The sequence below is a fragment of the Raphanus sativus genome, chromosome 3, assembly GCF_000801105.2.
Source record: "Raphanus sativus cultivar WK10039 chromosome 3, ASM80110v3, whole genome shotgun sequence".
NCBI classification, from domain to species: domain Eukaryota; kingdom Viridiplantae; phylum Streptophyta; class Magnoliopsida; order Brassicales; family Brassicaceae; genus Raphanus; species Raphanus sativus.
Genome location: NC_079513.1, coordinates 16,586,464 through 16,608,557, shown reverse-complemented (window position 1 = coordinate 16,608,557; position 22,094 = coordinate 16,586,464). Strand labels below are relative to the sequence as shown.

Here is a 22,094-nt window from a genome sequence, read left to right as displayed (position 1 = left end):
TTATCTAATATAATAAAGTGTACTATTTTCACGTATGTTTTTACTGTTTAATATATCATGTTTAGTATGCACAAAATTATCTTTCATAAAAAAATTGTCTTATATACAAAAAAGGATTTGACACGATGACATGAATATATAATAATATAATTCATAACTTTGATTGCAGCGGTGGTACATCCTTTTGCGGAGCACATTGGCTATACACTAATCTTGGGGATACCTCTAATAGCGACTTTGCTATGCGGCACGGTCTCTGCTGCCTCCATTGCACTCTACATAACTTACGTAGATTTCATGAACTACTTGGGTCACTGCAACTTTGAGCTAATTCCGAGATCTTTCTTCTCGCTTTTCCCTCCTCTTAAGTTCCTCTGCTACACTCCTTCGTAAGTTCTTCAAATTGTACTAGAATATATATAGTAGTGTTTCACCATTACAATTATGTGTTACAGTATTATTCCACTTTTAACGAATGAATTTTGATTAAAACACTAGAAATTTTGGTTATCAAACACAACATGAATTATATACACTAATAGGAATACCATATTGGCACATTTGTAACATTTTCACGCTAAACATATTTAACAATTGCAGATTTCACTCTCTCCACCACACGCAATTCAGGACGAACTATTCTCTATTCATGCCAATGTACGACTACATTTATGGAACCAACGACAAGTGCAGTGACTCATTGTACGAATCATCGTTGGAGGAAGAAGAAGAAAAGCCTAACGCAATTCATCTCACCCATCTAACATCACTGGACTCAATATACCATCTCCGGCTAGGCTTTGCTTCCCTCTCTTCGCATCCCCTATCTTCACGGTTTTACCTAGTCCTCATGAGGCCATTCACTCTCATCATCTCCTTCATACTAACTTCTTTCTCTTCTCGAACATTTGTCTTCGAGAGAAACCGCTTTGGTGATCTCACCCTCCACTCCCATCTCCTTCCCAAGTTCTCCTCTCATGTATGTCTCTACTCTACTCTCTCTTATTCTTCTCTAATGTCTACACTATGAAATAATTACATGTTTTGTAATTAACTTTGTTTGTCAATCAACAGTACACGTCGCAGCAGCAAAAGGAATCTATCAACAAAATGATAGAGACGGCTATACTTGAAGCGGATAAAAAGGATGTGAGAGTAATGAGTTTGGGGCTGTTGAACCAGGCATGCAATTAATATACATCAATTGGTTATTATTTTGTTTTTCAATCCTAACGAGAGATAGACTCCATACATATTTAAACCCTAATTAATATGATTAGGGAGAGGAATTAAATGGGTACGGAGAAATGTACGTAAGGAAGCATCCAAACCTGAAAATAAGGATAGTAGATGGAAGTAGTCTTGCAGCTGAGGTGGTCGTTCATAGTATTCCTGCTGGTACAAGTGAAGTTCTCTTTCGAGGAAAAATCACAAAAGTTGCTCGTGCCATTGTCATTTCTCTTTGCAAAAGTGGCATCAAGGTACCTAGTCATATGTTTATTTTTCATATAGTTTTCAATACTCGAAACAAAATTTATATAATGTTACTTTGCATGTAAGAATATGACTTAACGTAAATAAAAAATATAGTTCGATATTGTAACTGGAACATGCAAACATGTATTTATAAAGTTAGAAGAAGTGTCATATGAACGCTATGCCATAATCTATTTACTCAAAGTCCTTCGATAGCTTAGTTCTTACAAGTAAACAATGTCACATGGCGTTTGTGTTTCTAGTTTACAAAATATACTCATAATAATGCATGGTTTCTACCTTTAAATGTAATAGCTAGTTCATATTTTAGATTTTGGTAATTCTTAATAAATTATAATTTAGGTGATGGTGTTACGTGAGGAAGAGCATTGCATGCTAGCCGGATTCATTGATGGACATTGCAAGGAAAATCTGGTCCTCACAACCAATTACTCCCCAATGGTATGTTACATTAATACATCATAACAATAACTTCTTAAGAAAAGCTGATAAGTAGTATTTTCATAAAAACTATGTAACATAATGATATGATGTATAGATATGGTTGGTGGGAGATGGGCTAAGCAAAGAAGAGCAGAAGAAGGCAAGAAAAGGAACTCTCTTTCTTCCTTTCTCTCAGTTTCCTCCTAGTCAACTTAGAAAAGACTGCTTTTACCATACCACTCCGGCTATGATCATCCCCAAATCTGCCCAAAACGTCGATTCTTGTGAGGTATATACATTCTTTTAACTCTGGTAAAAAATCTATATTACAAGTAACTATGAATATACAACACATTTGTTTGTATCGTTGTATGGATATATAGAATTGGCTAGGGAGGAGGGTGATGAGCGCGTGGAGAGTTGGTGGGATAGTGCACACGCTTGAAGGATGGGAGGAACACGAGTGTGGTCTTGACGTTCCAATGGTTAATCCTCCAAGAGTTTGGGAAGCTGCTCTTCGAAATGGTTTCAAACCTCTGCTTTTGCCATCTTTAGAGACCAAATGATTGCGTAATTTATTGAAAACAGTTCGTACTAGAGACCCAAAAAGAGTTTGTAAGATCATTTCCATCTCATGTCTGTATGGGGGTTTCGTAAAAATATTAGTAATAAAAAAGTTGAGACACCTTATCTTATAGTTTCTCAAAGAACTGAAGCTAACTATGAGATCCGTCAATGGGACTAGCTTGACTCCCAAGTAATTGTGGTTTAATAACTCGACAATAAAGCTAAACCAGAAGTACACGTAACAACTCAAGAATCAAAACTAACTCTTTATATCTCTCAACAAGATCTTACTGGCAGCAAAAACGATCACGATGAAGTCCCGGTTATCAGGTAACCAATGAGAGGTCTGACCAGTAATATTCACTGGTTCAAATATGATTCCCAACCTTGACGCTTAAGTTTCTCACCTTTAACCATGTTCTCTTCTCTCATGGCTTCCTGGTACTGTCTCATCCTGACCAAACAAATCAAAACCCATAAGTCTCGTTGATTCTTGTCCAATCTGACTCTTATGTAACAAAAGATTAAAAAAAAAGAGAACCTTGAGACGAGATCAGTATCAGAGATCCCTAGCATCCTGATAGCAAGCAATGCTGCGTTGGTGGAGTTGTTTATAGCAACTGTGGCTACAGGAACACCCCTAGGCATCTTTTGTAACACCAAAACAAAATGTAAATGGACGTTTGAATAATTGACAAAACGAAAGTGAATCATGAAGCCATGGGTGCGTGTACCTGAACGATGGAGAGAAGTGAATCAACACCATCTAAACGGGTAGCACGTACAGGGACACCAATCACAGGCAAAGGAGTGAGTGAAGCCACCATACCTAATTTTCAAAACAAAGAAAAAAGCCACACCTGTTTGAGAGAAGCTAGTGTTTATTATGGACAAGATTGAGTTTTTTTTTTATGTTTTAAGACATACCTGGTAAGTGAGCAGCACCACCAGCACCTGCAATAATCACTTGGACGCCTCTACTATGAGCTGAGGTTGCATATGAAAACATCATCTCTGGAGTGCGATGTGCTGATACTATCTTCACCTGTAAACCAAAGATGTCTCATTCAACATGAGCCTAAAGCAATTACTAATGTGTAAGTTCAGTGTTTTAATACCTCATATGTAACACCAAACATGTCGAGAATTTTTGCAGCATCTTTCATAACAGGAAGATCCGAGTCTGAACCCATGATGATACCAACACGAGGTGTCTCTGCAATGTGTAAGACAACATGAAGACATTTGTACATAGTAAAAGCCAGTGGTATATGCTAATATGGAAACTGACCATGTACTTGATGGCTTTGTTCACTTAATATACACTGCAACCTTTGTTCCAAAACACCAATAGACTGTCCAACAAGAGTGATATGCCCCATCTTCCTCTGCTTTCTCATTTCTGACAACAAGATTTCATCATATACAAGCTTTGTGAGTTAACTAAACACTTCACAAAAACACCTAACGAGACAACAGTTAGAGAACAGGAATCTAACCTGGCTTGTCATACCAATGCACGGATGCACCTGGAACACTCAGAGCTCTTGCAATGAGCCGATGAGACAATCTGAAACCAGCTTCTCCCTGAAACATCAAAAGTCTGATTAGAGACAATACACTTCAAAGAAATATAAAGTAAAGAGGAAACATCCATTACATCATCTTCACCCAGAATATTGTACATAATGGAGGCAGGAGTTCTCATGGACGGATCACCGAGTGGAAGACCAACCACAGCTCGCAAGTGTTGCTCAAACTGTGAAGTGTAACATGCCTCGATCGTTTGATGGCCACTGTTGTGTGGTCTAGGTGCAACTTCATTTAGCAGGATCTGATGAGAGGGACTAAAACTATGTTAAGTAAAGAAAAATAAAATCAAAGAGAAGAGATAGAGAGAGACTAAAAATGCATGACAATACCTGACCATCCTCTGTCAAGAACAGCTCAACAGCGAAAACCCCAGCGCCTTGTAAAGAACCAACAGCCTTTTGGGCAACATCAGTGGCAAGTTTGTTGATCTTCCAAGGCACATCTGCTGGTGCTTTAACTATATGGCATATGTTATCCCTAGATTACATTTCAATAAGGTCTATTAGTAGAGAGAAGTAAACAAACTATATCTTATAAATCACATTAGGTCCAGTTTTTTTTTTATGTCACCTGTGAACAGTTTCAACAACGGGATAACAAACCATGGAACCATCTCTTCCTCTAGCCACAATAACAGCCAACTCCTAAAGTTTTGTATGTAAATGATTATAAACATGAGAGGGAGATAAGTTACCTAACCAACATAAGTTTTGATCATGTTACCTTGACAAAGGGTGCCCATTTCTCTATGTACAAGCCACGGCTGAAACCTCCAAGAGCTGGATAAAAAAAATCGAAGCAAAGGTTGTTTGCGACATTGTAGCACACTTAACTGGTTGTACTGCTACTAGAATCTGTGAAACCAATTTGCATATCGTTTACTAAAGGCATTACCGGTTACAGCAGAAGTAAGGGCGTCTTGGCTATTGGCAACTGCATTTCCGCGTCCATCATAAGCTAATCGCTTGCTCTTGATCATAAGAGGGTAGCCAAAAAGTTCACCTGCTCTTTCAGCTCCTTCAACATCACTTATCTGTAACGTCAAGGCTTAGGGGTTAAAGATACTTGACAAACCCCCTCATGTTTCATGGGAAACAAAAGGCCTAACCTCCATAAACTCTGGAAGTGGGATGCCATGCCGAGAGAAATGAACTTTCTGAATGTACTTATCCTGAAACACCAAACTGACTCATATAAATCACATTGCTTGAAAACGTTTCAATTATTAATCACACTTCAGTTAAGAAACCTGTATTATCCTGATAGTAGAGGCTTTTGGTTGGACATCTACTCCTTGTTTCTCAAGCTTCTCTAGTGTTTCCACGTCAACATGTTCAATTTCCACGGTCAAGACTCCACATCTAACTAGGGCAATAAACGAAAAGACAAGTATCAGTCAATGTTACTGACAATAAGGAAATTGAAGCAACAGAAACAAAAGAAGGGACCTTTTGGCAAATGCTTCAACTGTGGCACTGTCGTCAAAGCTATCAACCATGTGGCCATAAGCTAAAGAACTTGCTGAACAGTTCTTTGAAGGATCTAGAATCATAACTTTGATAGCCATTTGAGAAGCGGCCTGGCAAAGCATACGACCTAACTGTCCACCTCCCAACACTCCCACAATTATCTCAGAGACTCCATGGACATGTTCATCCTCTTTCTCCTTCTCACTTTCAAAAAATAAACAATGTTAGGAAAAATAGTTCCTTCCTCTATCTTTTACTCATTTCATTGCAGGTGGTGTGTGATCTAATGTTAGCCACAATACTTAGTGGGATTTCTCAAATCTTACAAGAAAAGATTAAAACTTTTTTTTTTTCATTTCCACAGAGAAGCTTATAAAGAACGTTTGTTACTGTAATCACACTAGCAAAGAAAAAGACAGAGAAGAAGTTATGAAATATGATGTGACACCATTATATACTCCAAACGCAATAACACATATGATTTGCAAACCTGAGCAACAAGACACCCTAAGATTACAGGGGACATAGGTACCTACCTTATAGGAGAAGCCTCGTGAGAGCTACAGGCAAACACCGGTGGGGGGTTGAGTTTCTCAGACGAAGAAGAAGTAAGACCCTTCTGCAGATTCGCCATGGTGAAACTCCGTGAAGAGTACGTGGTTCTGCGCAGGACTGGAAGAGATCCAACTCTGTAAGTGAAGCTAGGAGTGTAAAGGACGGGACTTGGATTCCCAGAGACAAGAACAGCAGCCGAGCTCTGTTTCAGAAGCATCATCTAAGAACATAACATAGATAGCTCTGCAGTATTAGCAACCCCAATACAAACATACTGAACAGAGGAAGAGCTCAAGCAAAAACATTTAGGTTTGAGAAAGAAGACTAACCTGGCTTCAACCCGGTTTGAGAGGACGCGAGACGTAAAGCTTCGAAGGTTCGATTTTTATTGAGGGAAACAAAACCAAATGAACTCACAAACACACACAGAGGATGCGAGAAACTCAAACTCAAACTCAGGTTCTTAAAGCAGAGAGAGAAGGGTTTTGGGAAAGATACACAATACGGTTTGAAAGAGTACCATCCCTAAATAATCGGTTCGCAAATTTTACCGGTCTAATTACTTAATCCAAAATCCAAAACCAGATATGATTTGTCCTCTAAGCCGCAAGTGTACATAACTGTAGTTGTACACTTCATGTATGATTGTATAGAATATTAGAGCATCTACAACCGAGGATTATAACAAATCATATCTGGTTTGGATTCAATGCGGGACTTTTAACATTTATAGGATTTTATGTTTTAAAAATTCAAAGTATAATATATAAGAAAAAATATTAGTTTTTATATGGTTAATGTGATTGATTATTTTTTAATAATTTAGAATTAAACAAAATTAGGGATGATACAAAAAAGTTTGTTATCAAATCTTTTTTATTCATAATCATTAATGTCATATATATGTTAACCATTGTAGTTAATTCCGTAGTTTTTATTTAAGAAAAAATAAATAATATTTTTTTGTACATACTAATTAATTTGATGGTTAATTTAATAAAAAGTATAATATATGTTTAGAAAGATCAACTTATTTTTCTGAGATTTATTCTTGGGATGATATGTGTATACAAAAAAATGTTATAATGTTTCTCAATTAATATATAAGAGATATTTGAATCCGAATTAATAGTAAATAATAATGGGTTGGTGGTAAGTTTATATACTTGGATTCCAAGAGTATCATCTTCTTAAAGTAACTGAAAGCATAGATGTCTGCTCAAGTTTTTTTGTATCTGTGTTTATAATATGTACAGTCTTTATAAGAACATTACATTTGTATAAGCAGATCTTGTGATTGAGAATCCCTAAGCACATGTAGTTCTGAATACTTGATCAGCAGATTTTCTCTTCATTCAGTTGTTGGTTGTTGCTTCAATCAACTGAGTTTAAAGAAAATTGGCTGATCAAGTATTCAGAACTATGTACCTACGTATAGCACGTAAAGAAACCTGTTTTACAGAAACACGACCGACCTTTAATGCTGAAAATCTCTCTCGACGTTGAGTTGTTTCGTATCGACACCAAAGAAATTATTTGTTCAAAGAAAATTAATATAAAAAAAGGATAGAAATTGAAAACAGAAATATCTAGATAATAATGTAAATAAATCCACAACTACAAAATCAATTTATATGCTACTTAAAACAATGAAAATTGTTAATAATATGAACAATCTAATGATGATGATGACCGCCACCGGAGGAGGCGTTGTGATCATGATGATATGTGAAGCTGCTGGCACCATGATGATGATGGTAACCACCAAGGCTTTGATGATGATGATTATGATGATGATGAGTGCCTTTGTGATGATTCTTTTGTTGATGGTGACCAGTTCCAGCAGCATCCGTGACAGAATCTGAGGAAACCGTCAAACCTGAAACATCGGATGTAGCCGTCTTACCCTTTTCCAAGTCACCGGAACCTGTCAGATTACTGTCCTCCTTTGGTGGTTTAGTGCAAACAATAGCGCATACCCACACGCCAAGAAGCACCGCAGCCACCGCACCTAGAGTTATCAGTAAATTTAAAACCTCTTTATTCATCTTAACTAATTTGTTATTATTTTCTTCGTCTAAGAGATTATTAGGAAGGGCAGATTGTTTGGAGAAGAATGTTAGATGTCTATGTCACGCTGTCTGTAGAAACATATATTTATATAGTCGATGATTTTGAGGTCGTCTTCACCAATACTAAAGTCAAATGGCATTATGAAACCAAATTCAAGAGGGAAAAGGAACTTAATCAGAAAATAGGAAACAGTTTGTTTATCAAACCTTTTTTAAATATAAGTCTTATTTTCAAACAGTTCCAGTTTAAAGAAGAAATAAATTGCTATTCCATACACCATCATAGCGTATCCTTTTTGTAGTGTAAGACTTGCAAACGATGCAAAAATGCAATGACAGAATCTCATCTTACAAAAATTCCTGATCCTCAATTTAGTGTTCTTTTTCATATCTTTGTCTTGTAGCAGAGTCGTACAATTAGATACTAAGAGGAATGAGTTCCTTGTGTGTCTGAACAGGCTTAATCTATATCTCAAGGGTCTTGCCCGAGATTCTAAGTAACATCAAAAGCCTTTGAAATATATTTAGAGATCAGCTAGTAGCGATGAAGGACCACAACTAATAACTAGGAGCTCAGATTCCAAGCTGAAGAATTTTCCAGAAATAGTATAACCGGATATAAAGGAGTAACACATCTTATTTCAATGTAGCATTGGTCCTCGTGTGTGTACATTGGAGAAGTAAAAAACTTCTTTTCAAAATCATATTTTCTCTAAGCTTCCTCTTATACGTGTTACAATCTAAAGACAAGTTAACTCTGCTAGCAATATACAAACTCTCTCAATCTCATCATCCCTAGCTACAAGAATAACGTTAGGAGAACCTAGCTCTGAGTATGTCATAAAATGTGACTTACACTAAAATGTGAATTCTTCGGATGCAGCACTCTAGTCTTTCATCTGCAAAAGAGATTTGACACAGTCTCAGTACAATATCTCGAAAGAAGTAGATTGTATTTACAAGGGCAATGTGGATATGAATCCGAGCTGTACCTATAGAAAAACAAAAAGAGATGGTCCCTCTTATGCCCCACCACCACAAGGTCAAGCCTTGGACTCTGGTTTCCAAACAGAAAGAGCCATGACGGTTCTTCCTTTCCAGCCTTGCAATAGCCACCGGTTATCTTGATCGATCACAAAGTCCTTGTGGTAAAATTTGTTGACCTTATGCAGTGATGTCTTCATAATGTCCGGGTCAAATGGAACTTGCACCAACCCTGACCTCATAGCTCTTACATGCCACTGCTTATACGTCTCAGGCCTCTCCACTCTCTCCCAACCTTCGCAGGCGATCACATTCAACGCCTCTCTCCCAAAGACCTCCATCTCAAGGAACATCCTCTCTTCGTCTTCCCGCGGCACAATCGTCTCAAGCATGTCGAAAATCGAGGAGAAGTGAAATAGAGCCTCACGGAACCGCGTCACGAAGAACGGGGCGTTGTACGCACCATTCACAATGCCAAAGACGAAAAGATCTGGATTGATCTTCCCTATCAAACTGAGAACAGCGTCTCTACAGCTCTCTACTTTGACCGACTCGTCATGCAAATTCTCAGCTCTGTACAGACAGTTAACAACAGTGATCTCATCCCTGTCTATATCAAGATCTTCAAGCTGAACAGCATCCCACTTCTTAGCAATCGCTTTATACTCAAACGGCACACCGAACTGTTTAGCATACGCTGCTAACCTCTGACCAGTCTCTTCAACCCGCTGCGCCGGTCTAAACCCCGGCTGAGGAAACTCAATCCCGGTGACCCGAACCTTCGGTTTCCCATAAATCGAAAACCGGTGAATAAGAGTCGGCCACTGGAAACCATAGAGTATACCAAAGTCAATCACATGAACTCTAGGAGAGTTTCCGACAAGATCACGTATCGTCTTATTGGTAATGAAATAAGAGAGCTTCCTAAAAGGGCAGCACGCAAGGAAAAGCTGGTGAGCCTTGAGCACAGCCGCAGCAGACCTCGGTTTACTCACAATCCCTTTGTAAATCTGGCTCCCTGTACCGGCCAACCTCGCCTCAAGACCGTTAGCAAAACAATGAGCCAGCCTCTGGTTCCCATCGCCAAACGGCGTCGAATGCTGCCGTATCTGCTTCAACAGCTGCCCTGCGCATCTGCTGTCATCAGCCGCAACAGCTTGAGCACAATGTATCAAAAGACTCCTCAAATCCACAACTTCTTTCTTCACCCCACCTCCTCCTCCTCCTCCGCGCCCTCGTCCTCTTCCTCTGGCTCGTCTCTTCCCTTCTTGAGGCGCTGAGGCTTTCTTCTTCCCCACTCCTTTCTTCAAGACTTCACGCAACGCGTCGAACTCCTTCATGCTCTCTTCACCTGGGACGTGAACCAAGATCTTATCCACAACGTCCGACTTCAATATCGTCTCGGAGAACACTGCAGGCAGCTTGCTACACCTCTCTTCTTCGTCTCCGCCGGCGCAGCGGTTAGGGTTTCTCCTTACTTTGAAGTTCACAACCATCTCATTTCTCTCGCCGTCTTCTTCTTCAACCCCACGCCTAAACAGCCACACGGACTGATCATCCCTGTTATCATCATGTACACCGTACGGAGACTGAGGAACGCTCAGAACCGGAGAGCAACGACTCTGAGGATTCCGAAAATCCAACGTGAATCCACCTCCGCCGCCGCTCGCAGGCCTGATTCCGCCGCCGAAGCCGGTACGATCGCCGGCGGGGACGACGTGGTCGAGATTCTCGACGTAAGGAGGCGAGCTGCGCTCGGGAGAGGGAGGATACTTCTTGCCGATCGCTTCGTAGAGAGATCGCTCGGCGGCTTCGAGATCGAGAGACTCCTGCAGCATACACACCCTGTCGTCCATGTCCTCCTCCATCAGAATCTGGCTGATGTAACCTAGAACGGCGTCGGAGAAGTCGAACTCGTCGGCGGGATCTTCCTCCGATGACGTCATCGTCGCGAAGGCGTTTTGGTTGTCGTTGGAGAGGGGGTGGTGGTGGTTGTAGTTGTAACCGTCGAAGAGTGTTAGGGATGGTGGTTGATCGGGTAAACGGGTCAGATCAACCGGGGATGGATCGGTAATCATTTGGATTATTGTTGTTGTTGTTTGAGAGAGGTAATTAAGTTTGAATCCGGTGAAGAGGTGAGGTGAGGTGATGACTATGGAAGGAGACGAGGAGGAGAGTAGTAGAGCGTGGAGGGGACCAGAAGAGAGAAAAGAGGAATCGAATATATGCATTTTATATTTTTAATCTTTTTTAACATTTATTTGTTTCTTTATTACGGTACTAATTACAAAATTTACTTTATCTCATGATTATACTTATTAACGTTTAAGAAATTATTTGTATATCTTATATTCCTATTAAGCATTTCAATGTTTTAAGTTTATTAATAAAATTATTTTTACGAAATAAAAAGATAAGTATAAAAAAATAAAATCAAACAAAATTATTTAAATTTAGTATATCAATATAAACTGATTTACTTTATGGTTGTTTAAATCGATTTAAATTGTTTTAGTTAAAATTTTAAGAAAATTATTTTGGTGTTGACTGACTTTTAAGAATATTAATACTTATAGTATATACTGAATTTAATTACATCTCACTGAACCACATTATAAAAATCAACTTAAGTTTGCACTAAATTGATTAAATTGCATTTTTCTTATGTCAAGGAAAAAAAAAACTAAAGTCCTTTTATAAGGTGGAAGGGGACTGCGGAATCAGAATAAATGCATTTTTATTTTTTTTAATTAAAAAGTTTTTATACGAGGTAGGGTAACGAATCGTAGCCGTTGATCTTTAAATCTTTAATAAAGAGGTTTTTTTGTGGGGACCTGTCGTCGTGCTTCATTTGACATTAGCGAAAATGTGCTTTTCTTTATCGGTTGGTTGATTGCCACGTGTCGTCATTACAGTATTTAAAGCTTGCAACTCTCCTTTTTTAAACTGCGATTAGTACATTTTTAAAAATAGCAGTACACAACTACACATTTAGTGGGATTTTTATAGGTTTTCTCCAACTACGATGTAATAAAGTTTTAAACGATGTAATAAAGTTTTAAACTTTCAGTACTACTTTTTTAGGAATTCTAAACCTTAAATGTAAACAAATTGCTTTCTTAATTAGAATAATGCTAATGAGGAGAGCATACACAACGGCCAATCGGCCATGTACTACTTCTTTTCTAACTTAATAATTTGATTAGGTCAAAATAGTGTCATCATCAATCATCTTATAGTATCTAGTATATTTCTTATCGATGATGCTATGCAATGCCATCAACTTTTGACCCTTCTCGTATTTATGATACGATTGCAACATACATAGGCAGGGGTAACCCTAGCCTAAAGCCTACAAAATATCAGTTTTATATGCCAACTTTTATGTAAAGTTTTTAGGCATAATTTTTTTTTTTTTAAAGTATAGTGGTTTATGGGCGTCTAATTATATAAACCGAGCATGTGTTGACGGTAAAGGCCGGATATAACTTGTCCTAGGTAGGTTAAGCATGTTATACATTTCAGCAATGACTGCAAAGAACTTATGGCACTTTGTTTGAATGCATATGATTGTTTATCTCCTTAGCTTGATCTTTGGAGTGATTTTTTCCTTAAAACATTTTTATATGTGTTTTATAAATTTTCTCTTTAATTTTCTGAAGATTGGAGTAATAATTACATCACCATGGTATATAGCTTTTAAACTATTCAGCACCCGCTAGAACAATCAAGACACAAGAGATTAGCCATTGGCCCATTGTAACGCAACATGTGACGATTCTACAACTTGCGCTAACAAGATTCGATTCTTCTGAGTTCTTACTGGTGTCTGCAGTAAAATTTATTCATATATTCGGCCTATCGTTAACAGTGTGACAGAAAGAGAAGGTCGCTTTTAGTTGTATTTTGAAATAGCGGATGCCATCAATTTAAGTACATTATGAATTTGATAATATATAGTATGGACTTCTCAAGCTGTAACTTATTTTAAAGCACATAGAGCCTACTAGTAAATAGCTTAGGTAAAAAAAAGCATTTTGTAGAAAACATTTCAAAGGGATTGCAGGCAAATACTAACTAAACTTCGAAGTCACATGGATTACAGATGATATGCTAGAGAGTTTGTATTGTTACCGTTGATCCAAACGATACATGTTGTTTGGAAGTGGATTTCACACCCTCATCAATATCCGGCATAGTTTTAAATGAATTTATGAAATTAGGAGGTTTGACACAAAACCAGGAAGACCGGGAACACTAAAAAACAAAATATGACAATGACGTTTTGAATTCAACTCCATACTCGAAGGGAATTGTGCATGATCGAACAACAAGTACGGATGATACAGTCTGACTGACATTTAATGTCCCAGAATGGGGCGAGTTGCTTTCATGTCGCATGAAATATATGACTTACACTTGACATGATCAGATATATGAAGTCAGCTTCAAGGACGACGAGTTGTCTTTTTTATATTCAAAGCACACTTTGTTTATAAAAGGAAGGATAGTTGACACAAGGGGAAACCGATTTTTCTTTCTCAGAGCTTCTAGACAAAAAAATTAAAGAGATAAACTATCAACTTTGATATTCATTATATAACAAGCTCGATTCAGTAACCAAACTTGCATCTATAACCTCATTCTTGATCCCGATTTACTTTTAATATAAATGAGATCTCGGACTTCGTTGGTCCCTGATCTATTCACTAAACATATTTAATCAAACTTAACTCTCAACTCATGTGATGACATCCCTCACCCTATGTGCCATGGAATTGAACTTAAGACAATCCTCGATAAGATAGAAGAGAAGAGTCAGAGTTTTAGGACTGTAGTTAATCTCATATGTTTTGAAATAGTATGTTTGTATAGTCGATTAGTCTAATTTGTGGTAAAAATAGCCATTACATACTTGTTTTGAGCTTTTGAGTTGGAACTAAAAAGCTTAAGAAATATTTGAAAGATTATACATCTTTTAAGCCCGATCCTTGTCTAGGGTTAATTATATTTAACGTTGTGCTCTTCCCTAATTTTCCCATGTTCTTATACAAACGATTTGTTATATATAGTATGTGTAAATAGTTTAATATCTTTTCTATTGATAATTTTTCTCAGTTATATAGTCGGACCGCTAAACTTACAACTCACATGGAAAATAGAAGTGTAGCTATCATAGACACTCCCACATGCTCATCAGCTCATGTAACACGATGACTAAAGAGGAACAAAACTCAGGTTCACCCCCTAAGGTGAACCTCTACATTCACCCACCAATAGGAATTAGTTAATTGAGATTTGATATCTCTTAAAAAAGAAAACCAAGTAATAATGATTTAATGAAATAAAATTATGTTTTTAGATAAATAAAAAATAGTAGCAATCATCAAAAAAATACATTTTTTTTAATATTGATAAATCCGTCAGAAAATACTAAACCCTAAATCCTAAATTATAAACCCTAAACCCTAAGTTCTAAATACTAAACCCTAAACCCTTAGGGAAAGCCTGAACCCTTAGGCAAATCCTATACCCTAAACCCTTAAATTTAAACCAAACGTTAAATCATAAACTAAATCTTAATCCCTAAACCCTAAATCATAACTTCTAATACTAAACCTTAAATCCTAAATTCCAAAATGGTTTATGGTTTAGGATTAAGAGTATATGATTTAATATTTGTCAAAGAGTTTAGGGTTTAGGGTTTCGTGTTTAGAATTTAGGGTTTAATATTATGGTTTATGATTAAGGGTTTAGGGTTTAAGATTAACGATTTAGGGTATAGGATTTGCCCAAGGGTTCTGGCTTTCCCTAAGGGTTTAGGGTTTAGTATTTAGAATTTAGGGTTTAGTATTTAGAATTTAGAGTTTAGGGTTTAGTATTTTTGACGGATTTATCGATACTAAAAAAAATATTTTTATAATTGCTACTATTTTTTATTTATCTAAGAACATAATTTTATTTCATTAAATTCTTATTATTTGGTTTCCTTTTTTAAGAGATATCAAATCTTAATTAACTAATTCCTATTGGTGGGTGAATGTAGAGATTCACCTTAGGGGGTGAAGGTAAGTTTTGTTCACTAAAGAGGCTGTCAATCAACCTTTGCGGCTCTGTCTCATCAGTTTAAACAACTTTATTATTATTCAGAAAGAAACATAAATAAACAACATATATAGGTGTTTCAAAAAAAAAAACAATATATATCTGCTGCAAAAAATAATATATTTATGATGTTGACCTCGTCTACCCACATGCTCTTAATGTGATGCTCGATTCGTTTGGTTCATCTATAAGATGATGATCACACAAGAATATATAAACAGATAGGAAAATCCATTCATGTTTGTTAACCTCCGCCGCGGCTAAAAAGATTGACAAAGAATTGGATTCATTCTCCACGGTGAATCTTTAAATTCACCACCTCTCTAATAACTAATCAAAGTGTTAACTAGATTAATGATAAAATAATTTAAAAAAAAAAATAATATCATATTTAATAATATTAATGTCACTATTTAATCCCTAAACTCAAATTCTATACCCTAAACCCAAAACTCAAACCCTAAATTTTAAATTATAAACTCAAACTCTATACATTAAACCTAAATATTAAACCTTAAATCCAAATCATAAATCATAAACCAAAAAATCTGAACCCTAAACCCAAAACTATACCCTAAACTCAAACCGTATACCCTAAAACCAAATCTTAGACTCTAAACCCAAATCATAAACCCTAAACTCAAACCCTAGACCGTAACCTAAACTATGAACTCTAAATCCAAACTTTAATTCTTAACCTTAAATTTCAAAAGAACAACATCAATACTAATCTAAATATTTAGGGTATAAGGTTTGGGGTTTGTATTTACGTTTTGGGTTTAGAATCTAGGATTTGGGTTTAGGGTATAGGTTTAGGTTTAGAGTTCAGGTTTTTGGGTTTATGATTTATGGTTTGGTTTAGGGTTTAAAATTTGGGTTTAGGGTATAGAATTTGGGTTTATAATTTAGAATTTAGGGTTTAGAATTTGGATTTAGGGTTTAGAGTTTGAGTTTATGGATTAGATAGTGACATTAACATTATTAAAATTGACACTATTTATTTTTTTAATTATTTTGGTTTTTGAAAAAATTATTTAATATTTTTTAATCATTAATCTAGTTGACACTTTGATTGGTTATTAGAGAGATGGTGAATTTAAAAGTTCACCATAGAGAGTGAACCAAATCTTGTTCAGATTGATATACATACATGCATATAGGTAATGGCAAAGAAAAACATACCTTATGCTTGTATTGACGAAGAGACAAATATACACGAAATGAGAAAACCATACGTGACTGTATTGGCCTTTTTTGTTTAATCCGGTTCACTTTGTTTGATTTTCCGGCTTTTACGATTCTCAACTATACTTTGGTTTAGACTAGGTTGAATTCTGGACAACAGAAATTTGTTTGTGTGAGGTATTGAAGTTTAGTTAACTTTTTCTTATCGCATAAATCAAATTATATATAGCTTAATAGAGAGGGCTATTCTCTGAAATGACCCTAGGTTTACGGTGGCTTGAGAAGATTTTTTTTTTTTTTGTGTTTGCGAATTGCAACTATGAGTGATTTGTTTCTTGTGTATTTTCATTTTTATGATTTTGTTGGTGACATTTTTCTGCTAATAAGCTAGAGTGTTCAAAAAAAAAAAGCTAAAGAGTTAGGAGGTGGAACCAGTCTATGTCGAGTCGGATGGACCGTGATCCACCGAACAATATGTAATGGGCCATTGGGCCAAGTTTTTCTGTAGTGTTATGGAATCTGAAATTCTATATTCTTCAACTTCCAAACTTTAGATTTCAAAATAGTTTGGGACTAATGCAAGTATGTGTCATGTCACATGTGTGCTTAGAGTCGAGAAAAGTGACTAGTTTTTATGAAGGTTGTGATTGTAAAGGGTTTTTGGCCCAAGTGAGTTATTTACTGACTATGGAGAGAAGATGTAAGAATGAACTATCATGTGAAAAGGGATGTGGATTAATGACTGATAGCATATTTGATGTGATTTAACTGATTGTGCTTGTGATTTATAGTAGATGCCATGCTTTACTTTAACGTTCATTGTTTACTACTTACTACTTAGCATTGTTACATTGTTTGTTTTTTTAATTTTTTAACTAAAGTTACATTGTTTGTTGAATCATCAGGATGATCCAGATTCGTTGAATCCACTATTCAATCAGTTTTCCCACGAAGCTCAAGCTAGAAGTATGCAAATGAATTTTATGTGTGTTTACAAGTACATTGTTAATTGTTTCATGTTGTACATGTGTAAAACATGTTTTACGAGGACTGTGCAGAGACGTATTTATGAATTGTGTATTCAATAACAGGTATATGCACAAAATACTTTCCTCTCGTAAAGACATTTTTTATGAATTGCGTTTTCAATAATACAGGTAGATGTACAAAGTAATTTCCTTTATATGTAGATGTCTTTAGATGACAGTCACCGGAAAATTAACGAATGATTGTGAGCAATCCAAAGAAGTGTCAATTATGGCGGTAGCATCATATAAGTCGGATAAATATTGGACATATGTGGTCTACAATATTTAAACTAGTCACTAGTGTACCAGAAGTGTCATTGTAACATCATTAACTAATATTTTTAGAAGAAAAAATTATGCATAAATACACACTCTTATTTCAAAATTCTGCTCTTTAAAAAAACACATCGGCTAACATTCCATAGATTTTTAAAAAGTATTAACCACAATAAATGGATTTTTTCTTCCTTCCATGTTCTTACTCTTATCAGTCTTTCAATAATACATAGCAAAATACATAAAAATTATTTTCAAAAAAAAAATACATAAAAATTATTTGGATCATTTCTCTACTCCAGTTACTTTATAATATAACAAGGAAAATTTTCGATAATGCATTCATCTCTATCATCATATACATCTGATTTCATCACTTACCGTGCAATCTTCCATCAATATTCAGCTACGAAAATGACAGTCTACCTCAAGTTTAACATGTCTTTCTATATACATTTCATCGACAAGTCTTTCCTAGTTTACGTCATCTCATTCATTATAGATCAGTTTACCAATAATTGTTCTGAACACTTCGTACAAATATTTATATAGAGTAAAAAAGATATACATACATGCGAATACATACTCTACAAGGACACACATATACAAAAGAACCAAAATCAAGTTCAAAGTATATTACACTAAGAATTTAAGCCAGTTACAATCATAATCAAATGAAGTTTGGGGAAATTTCATTTTTACCACATTAATGAACGTAAACATGAATATACTAGTTTATATATAACTGTTAGCTTAACTGTTGAAGAAACATAGATAACTTAAGTTACTTAACCAAATAAAATAAGTTTTACAAACACTAAAGACAAATTTGGTTTTCCAATCCAAATGGAAAATAATACTTTTGTCATGATTAGAAGAAGTTATATGGAAAATTTATCATAAATAGTAAAAAGAGGAAATAAAAGAAAATACAGAAAAAAAGAGAGAAAAAGCCGGAGGGGATGGAGCACATGAGGTAAAAGGCAAGAGATGGCAGAGGGAAGATCAGAGAAAGGATCTGCCTCAATTTGACAACTCATATGTCATGTCATCTCATCCCTCACTATTATTTCTTAACACTTTTCTCTGATTCCATCAGCATTTACTTTATTATTTACTGCTTTTGCTCTGTTTCACATTCTATAATATAACCCTATATTTATACTATTATTTTTATTAATAATATTTCTCCACGAATTAAACAATTATGCTTGGATTTGTTTAGGTCTTTAGAGGCATAAGTAACGAATTGTGCTTCTAAGTGGTTTCAAAATAAAATTCATAAATTGAGTAGGAAACTAGGACATATTGTCTAGTAGTATGTGTTAGTGCTGCTGCTGGATAATAATAGAAATCCAAATAAATAAAAAAACTAGCAATAACTAATTGAATGCAAGAAAAAGAAAAAAAATTGAAGTCTACAACTTGTAGAAGATATTGCTACGCAGTATTCGTTTGTGAACGAGAACTTCTTAGGTTCACTATTTACAAACTCTTATTTGCATGTGTACACAAATAAATCACAAAGAAGATGTTAAGCTCCACGGGCTTCACACTTAAAACCAATTGGTGATAAGAGGAGTGGTCCATCCACCTTATATACTACTAAGGATCCCTTCCAACTACCGATGTGGGACAACTATGTGTCTAATACGCTCCCTCGAGATGATGGTTCTTTGAGCATCAATCTCGAAATGCTCGGGCAAGGATCGATGGGCCAACTTTGGGCCAGACCGATGTGGATCGGGTTGGACTGCGTGGATCGGACTCTGATACCATGTTAAACTTGATGGGCTTCACACTTAAAACCAATTGGTGATAAGAGGAGTGGTCCATCCACCTTATATACTACTAAGGATCCCTTCCAACTACCGATGTGGGACAACTATGTGTCTAATAGAAGATACTAAAACATTTGAATAAAAATTTATAAAAAAAAAAACTTGGAGTCGAATACAAATGTTTGCCAGTTTTTGGATTTTGTTATGGTACCAAAAGAGTTCGTGCCGGTGATATTATTTTGTCAAAAGGGTATGTACCATACCATTATTTGGAATAGTACACTTATGATTTGTCTTCAATCTTGTAAACTATATGAATTATTCAAATTGTGATGGAAATGCGCTTTACGGTTCAAAATTATATTTGCAGAAGACAAAAACTATCAAACGATTTCAACGTGTGTACCAAATGAGTTTTGGATTTACTCTCAAGAAATTTTGTATTTAATTAGTATGTATGATCAGACAATCTAACCTCTAACAAAACGCAACCAGCTTTCATCAAAGAAGATTCGAACTGATGTGTGCATATTGAATTTCCAGTTATAAACTGAGTCGTTTTCCATTAGGTGGTTCAATTTATCTATTCGGTTTAGTTAGTTCAATTATATATAATTGCAATCATTGATTAAATAACTAAAAATGAGAAAGTTACTTATTTAACGAACTCCATCTTCAAGCTCAAGATTGAAAGCCCTTTTTCAAAAAAAAAAAAACCTCAAGCTTTATCTCTCTATCATGAATTCGTGTTCGTTTCATAATCTCGACCGTGATATGAGTCACAAAGATTATCAACTCTCGACCAATATATGTAATTAATCATATCTCAGTATATGCAACTAGAAGCATGCGTAACCCATCCAAGGCCTACCACACCACTACTCCACTAGTTCCTACCAAACATATTGTTCTTGTTTTGGTAAAATCAACCAACCATGTGGTTGTTTTTTTTTTTGATCAAAATCATGATTGCTGTTTTTTTTGTCAACTACCTATATTCCTAAACCAAAGTTTGATCGACAATTAGGTGAAAATCCTGTTAGACCAATAGATATTTGGGTTACATAAAATTATTTGACTTCTAGTCGTTTTTGCCAGGGCTTGGCGCGACAGTTGAAACTCTAGAAATGTAAACTAGCTGCAACTTTCAGTGTGTTAAAAAAAAAAAAAGCTGCAACTTTCAAAATATCATTCAAGAAATTGGAAAGAAGTTACAAGGTAGTAAATGCTCAACTCGGTTTATAAAATTGGCTGTGACTACTAAGCACCTAGTGACGTCATACTTTAATATGTATGTGGTTGCCTAATTTGTATAAGCTACAAGATAATTGGGGGTGGTAGAGAGTGACTGAATCAATCATAAAAGAGTGAAAGTTTTGTCTGCCTGATTATAGCACTAGGAGTTTCTAAATTACGCCGAAGAGTTTGGTGTGCATGGTAGCAAACACAAGTAGTGTTGAGTAGTGGTAATCGGATGTGATGGAACAAAGAAAAGGATTTCTTGGTAGGGTTTATAGGGACCATTACTGTTTTTACATGCTTTTGCAAAAGATACCATCTCCTTTTCTGATACGTGTCCATCTCAACCACAATTACTCATACGTCAAATCCTGTTTTTAGCCAACAAAACCAATTTAATGTAAAAAAAAAGCCAACAAAACCAATTTAAAATGTAAAGAAAACGGTTTTGCTTATATAACAAATATTTTACACCAGTAAATATTGAATAATTTTGTCAAAAAACATTAAGTTTATTAATTAAAATTTTCTTTTAAAAATTATTATTTTTTGTTTGAAAGATCTACATAGTTTCTAAAACATATGGCTCTTATATGTATTAAATAAAGAAATTAAGTATATTTACCAGATTAATACATTACTGAAAACAAATCTACATTTTAAGCAACATAAATCATAGAAAATTTCCCAAATCTATAGATATGCTTAACAAGTCTGGAATAGTTTCTTTAATTTTTTTTGAAACAAATTCTTTAATTCTGTGATCCAATTTTTTAAAAAAATTTAAAAAAATTATAAATAAATATGAATATATATCAGTTTTATTAAAATAGATCAAAAACAAAAAAAAAAATTGATGACAATCTTTTAAACATTTTCTGAAAATAATTTTATCATAGATACTATATTGAATCAAATTTGTAAGCATCAAATTTGACTTATGTTTATTTTAATGTTACTGAAAACGAATTTGAGATCCCAATGTAAAACAAAACAAAACAAAAAAAGATCATATCTAGCAAACAAACTAATGGAATATTAATTTTTTCCTCCACGCGCCACTGTCAGAGAGTTTTTTCACCACTTGTTCGTAAAAAGAAGAAACGTCAGTGTCCCAGTCCATAAACCTTTTTCTCCTTTTAATTAGTTTTTCTTTTTCTTATTACCGTCTCTGTGGTCTAATCCGTGTAGTACGCTATCTGTGTTTTTAAAGCTTCTCCCTGTGATCTCTTCGTGTTCTCTCTTCCCACTTGGCCGACGACGAGATAAAAGTTCAAGACAGAACCATTTCTGTGACTGTGAATGGAAGAAGTTGCTCTG

The 22,094-nt window shown here is 35.4% G+C and overlaps 3 protein-coding genes across 3 annotated transcripts; 1 reads left to right on the top strand and 2 right to left on the bottom strand.

Moving 5' to 3' along the window:
- Positions 1–162: 162 nt before the first annotated feature.
- On the top strand, positions 163–2,611 carry LOC108844545 (protein CER1-like 2; the record flags this gene model as incomplete). Its single annotated transcript, XM_057006371.1, has 7 exons — positions 163–389; positions 601–979; positions 1,075–1,182; positions 1,281–1,481; positions 1,840–1,938; positions 2,036–2,209; positions 2,304–2,611. Coding segments are annotated over 7 exons (1,371 nt in total), but the record flags the coding sequence as incomplete, so codon positions are not given.
- Positions 2,564–6,612, bottom strand: LOC108844546 (phosphoribosylaminoimidazole carboxylase, chloroplastic-like). Its single transcript, XM_057004688.1, has 17 exons — positions 6,434–6,612; positions 6,086–6,324; positions 5,529–5,753; positions 5,330–5,441; positions 5,189–5,251; positions 4,975–5,113; positions 4,804–4,859; positions 4,651–4,724; positions 4,410–4,557; positions 4,148–4,321; positions 3,987–4,074; positions 3,779–3,889; positions 3,606–3,703; positions 3,415–3,532; positions 3,222–3,316; positions 3,029–3,135; positions 2,564–2,941 (listed from the first exon to the last, which is right to left on the bottom strand). The coding sequence occupies exons 2-17, from the start codon at positions 6,322–6,324 to the stop codon at positions 2,848–2,850; spliced, it is 1,941 nt and encodes a 646-aa protein (XP_056860668.1). The 5' UTR covers positions 6,434–6,612; the 3' UTR covers positions 2,564–2,847.
- Positions 6,613–8,795: 2,183 nt separating this feature from the next.
- On the bottom strand, positions 8,796–11,359 carry LOC108844123 (scarecrow-like protein 9). The gene is made up of 2 exons (XM_018617338.2): positions 9,169–11,359; positions 8,796–9,075 (listed from the first exon to the last, which is right to left on the bottom strand). The coding sequence occupies exon 1, from the start codon at positions 11,236–11,238 to the stop codon at positions 9,220–9,222; it is 2,019 nt and encodes a 672-aa protein (XP_018472840.2). The 5' UTR covers positions 11,239–11,359; the 3' UTR covers positions 8,796–9,075; positions 9,169–9,219.
- Positions 11,360–22,094: the final 10,735 nt, after the last annotated feature.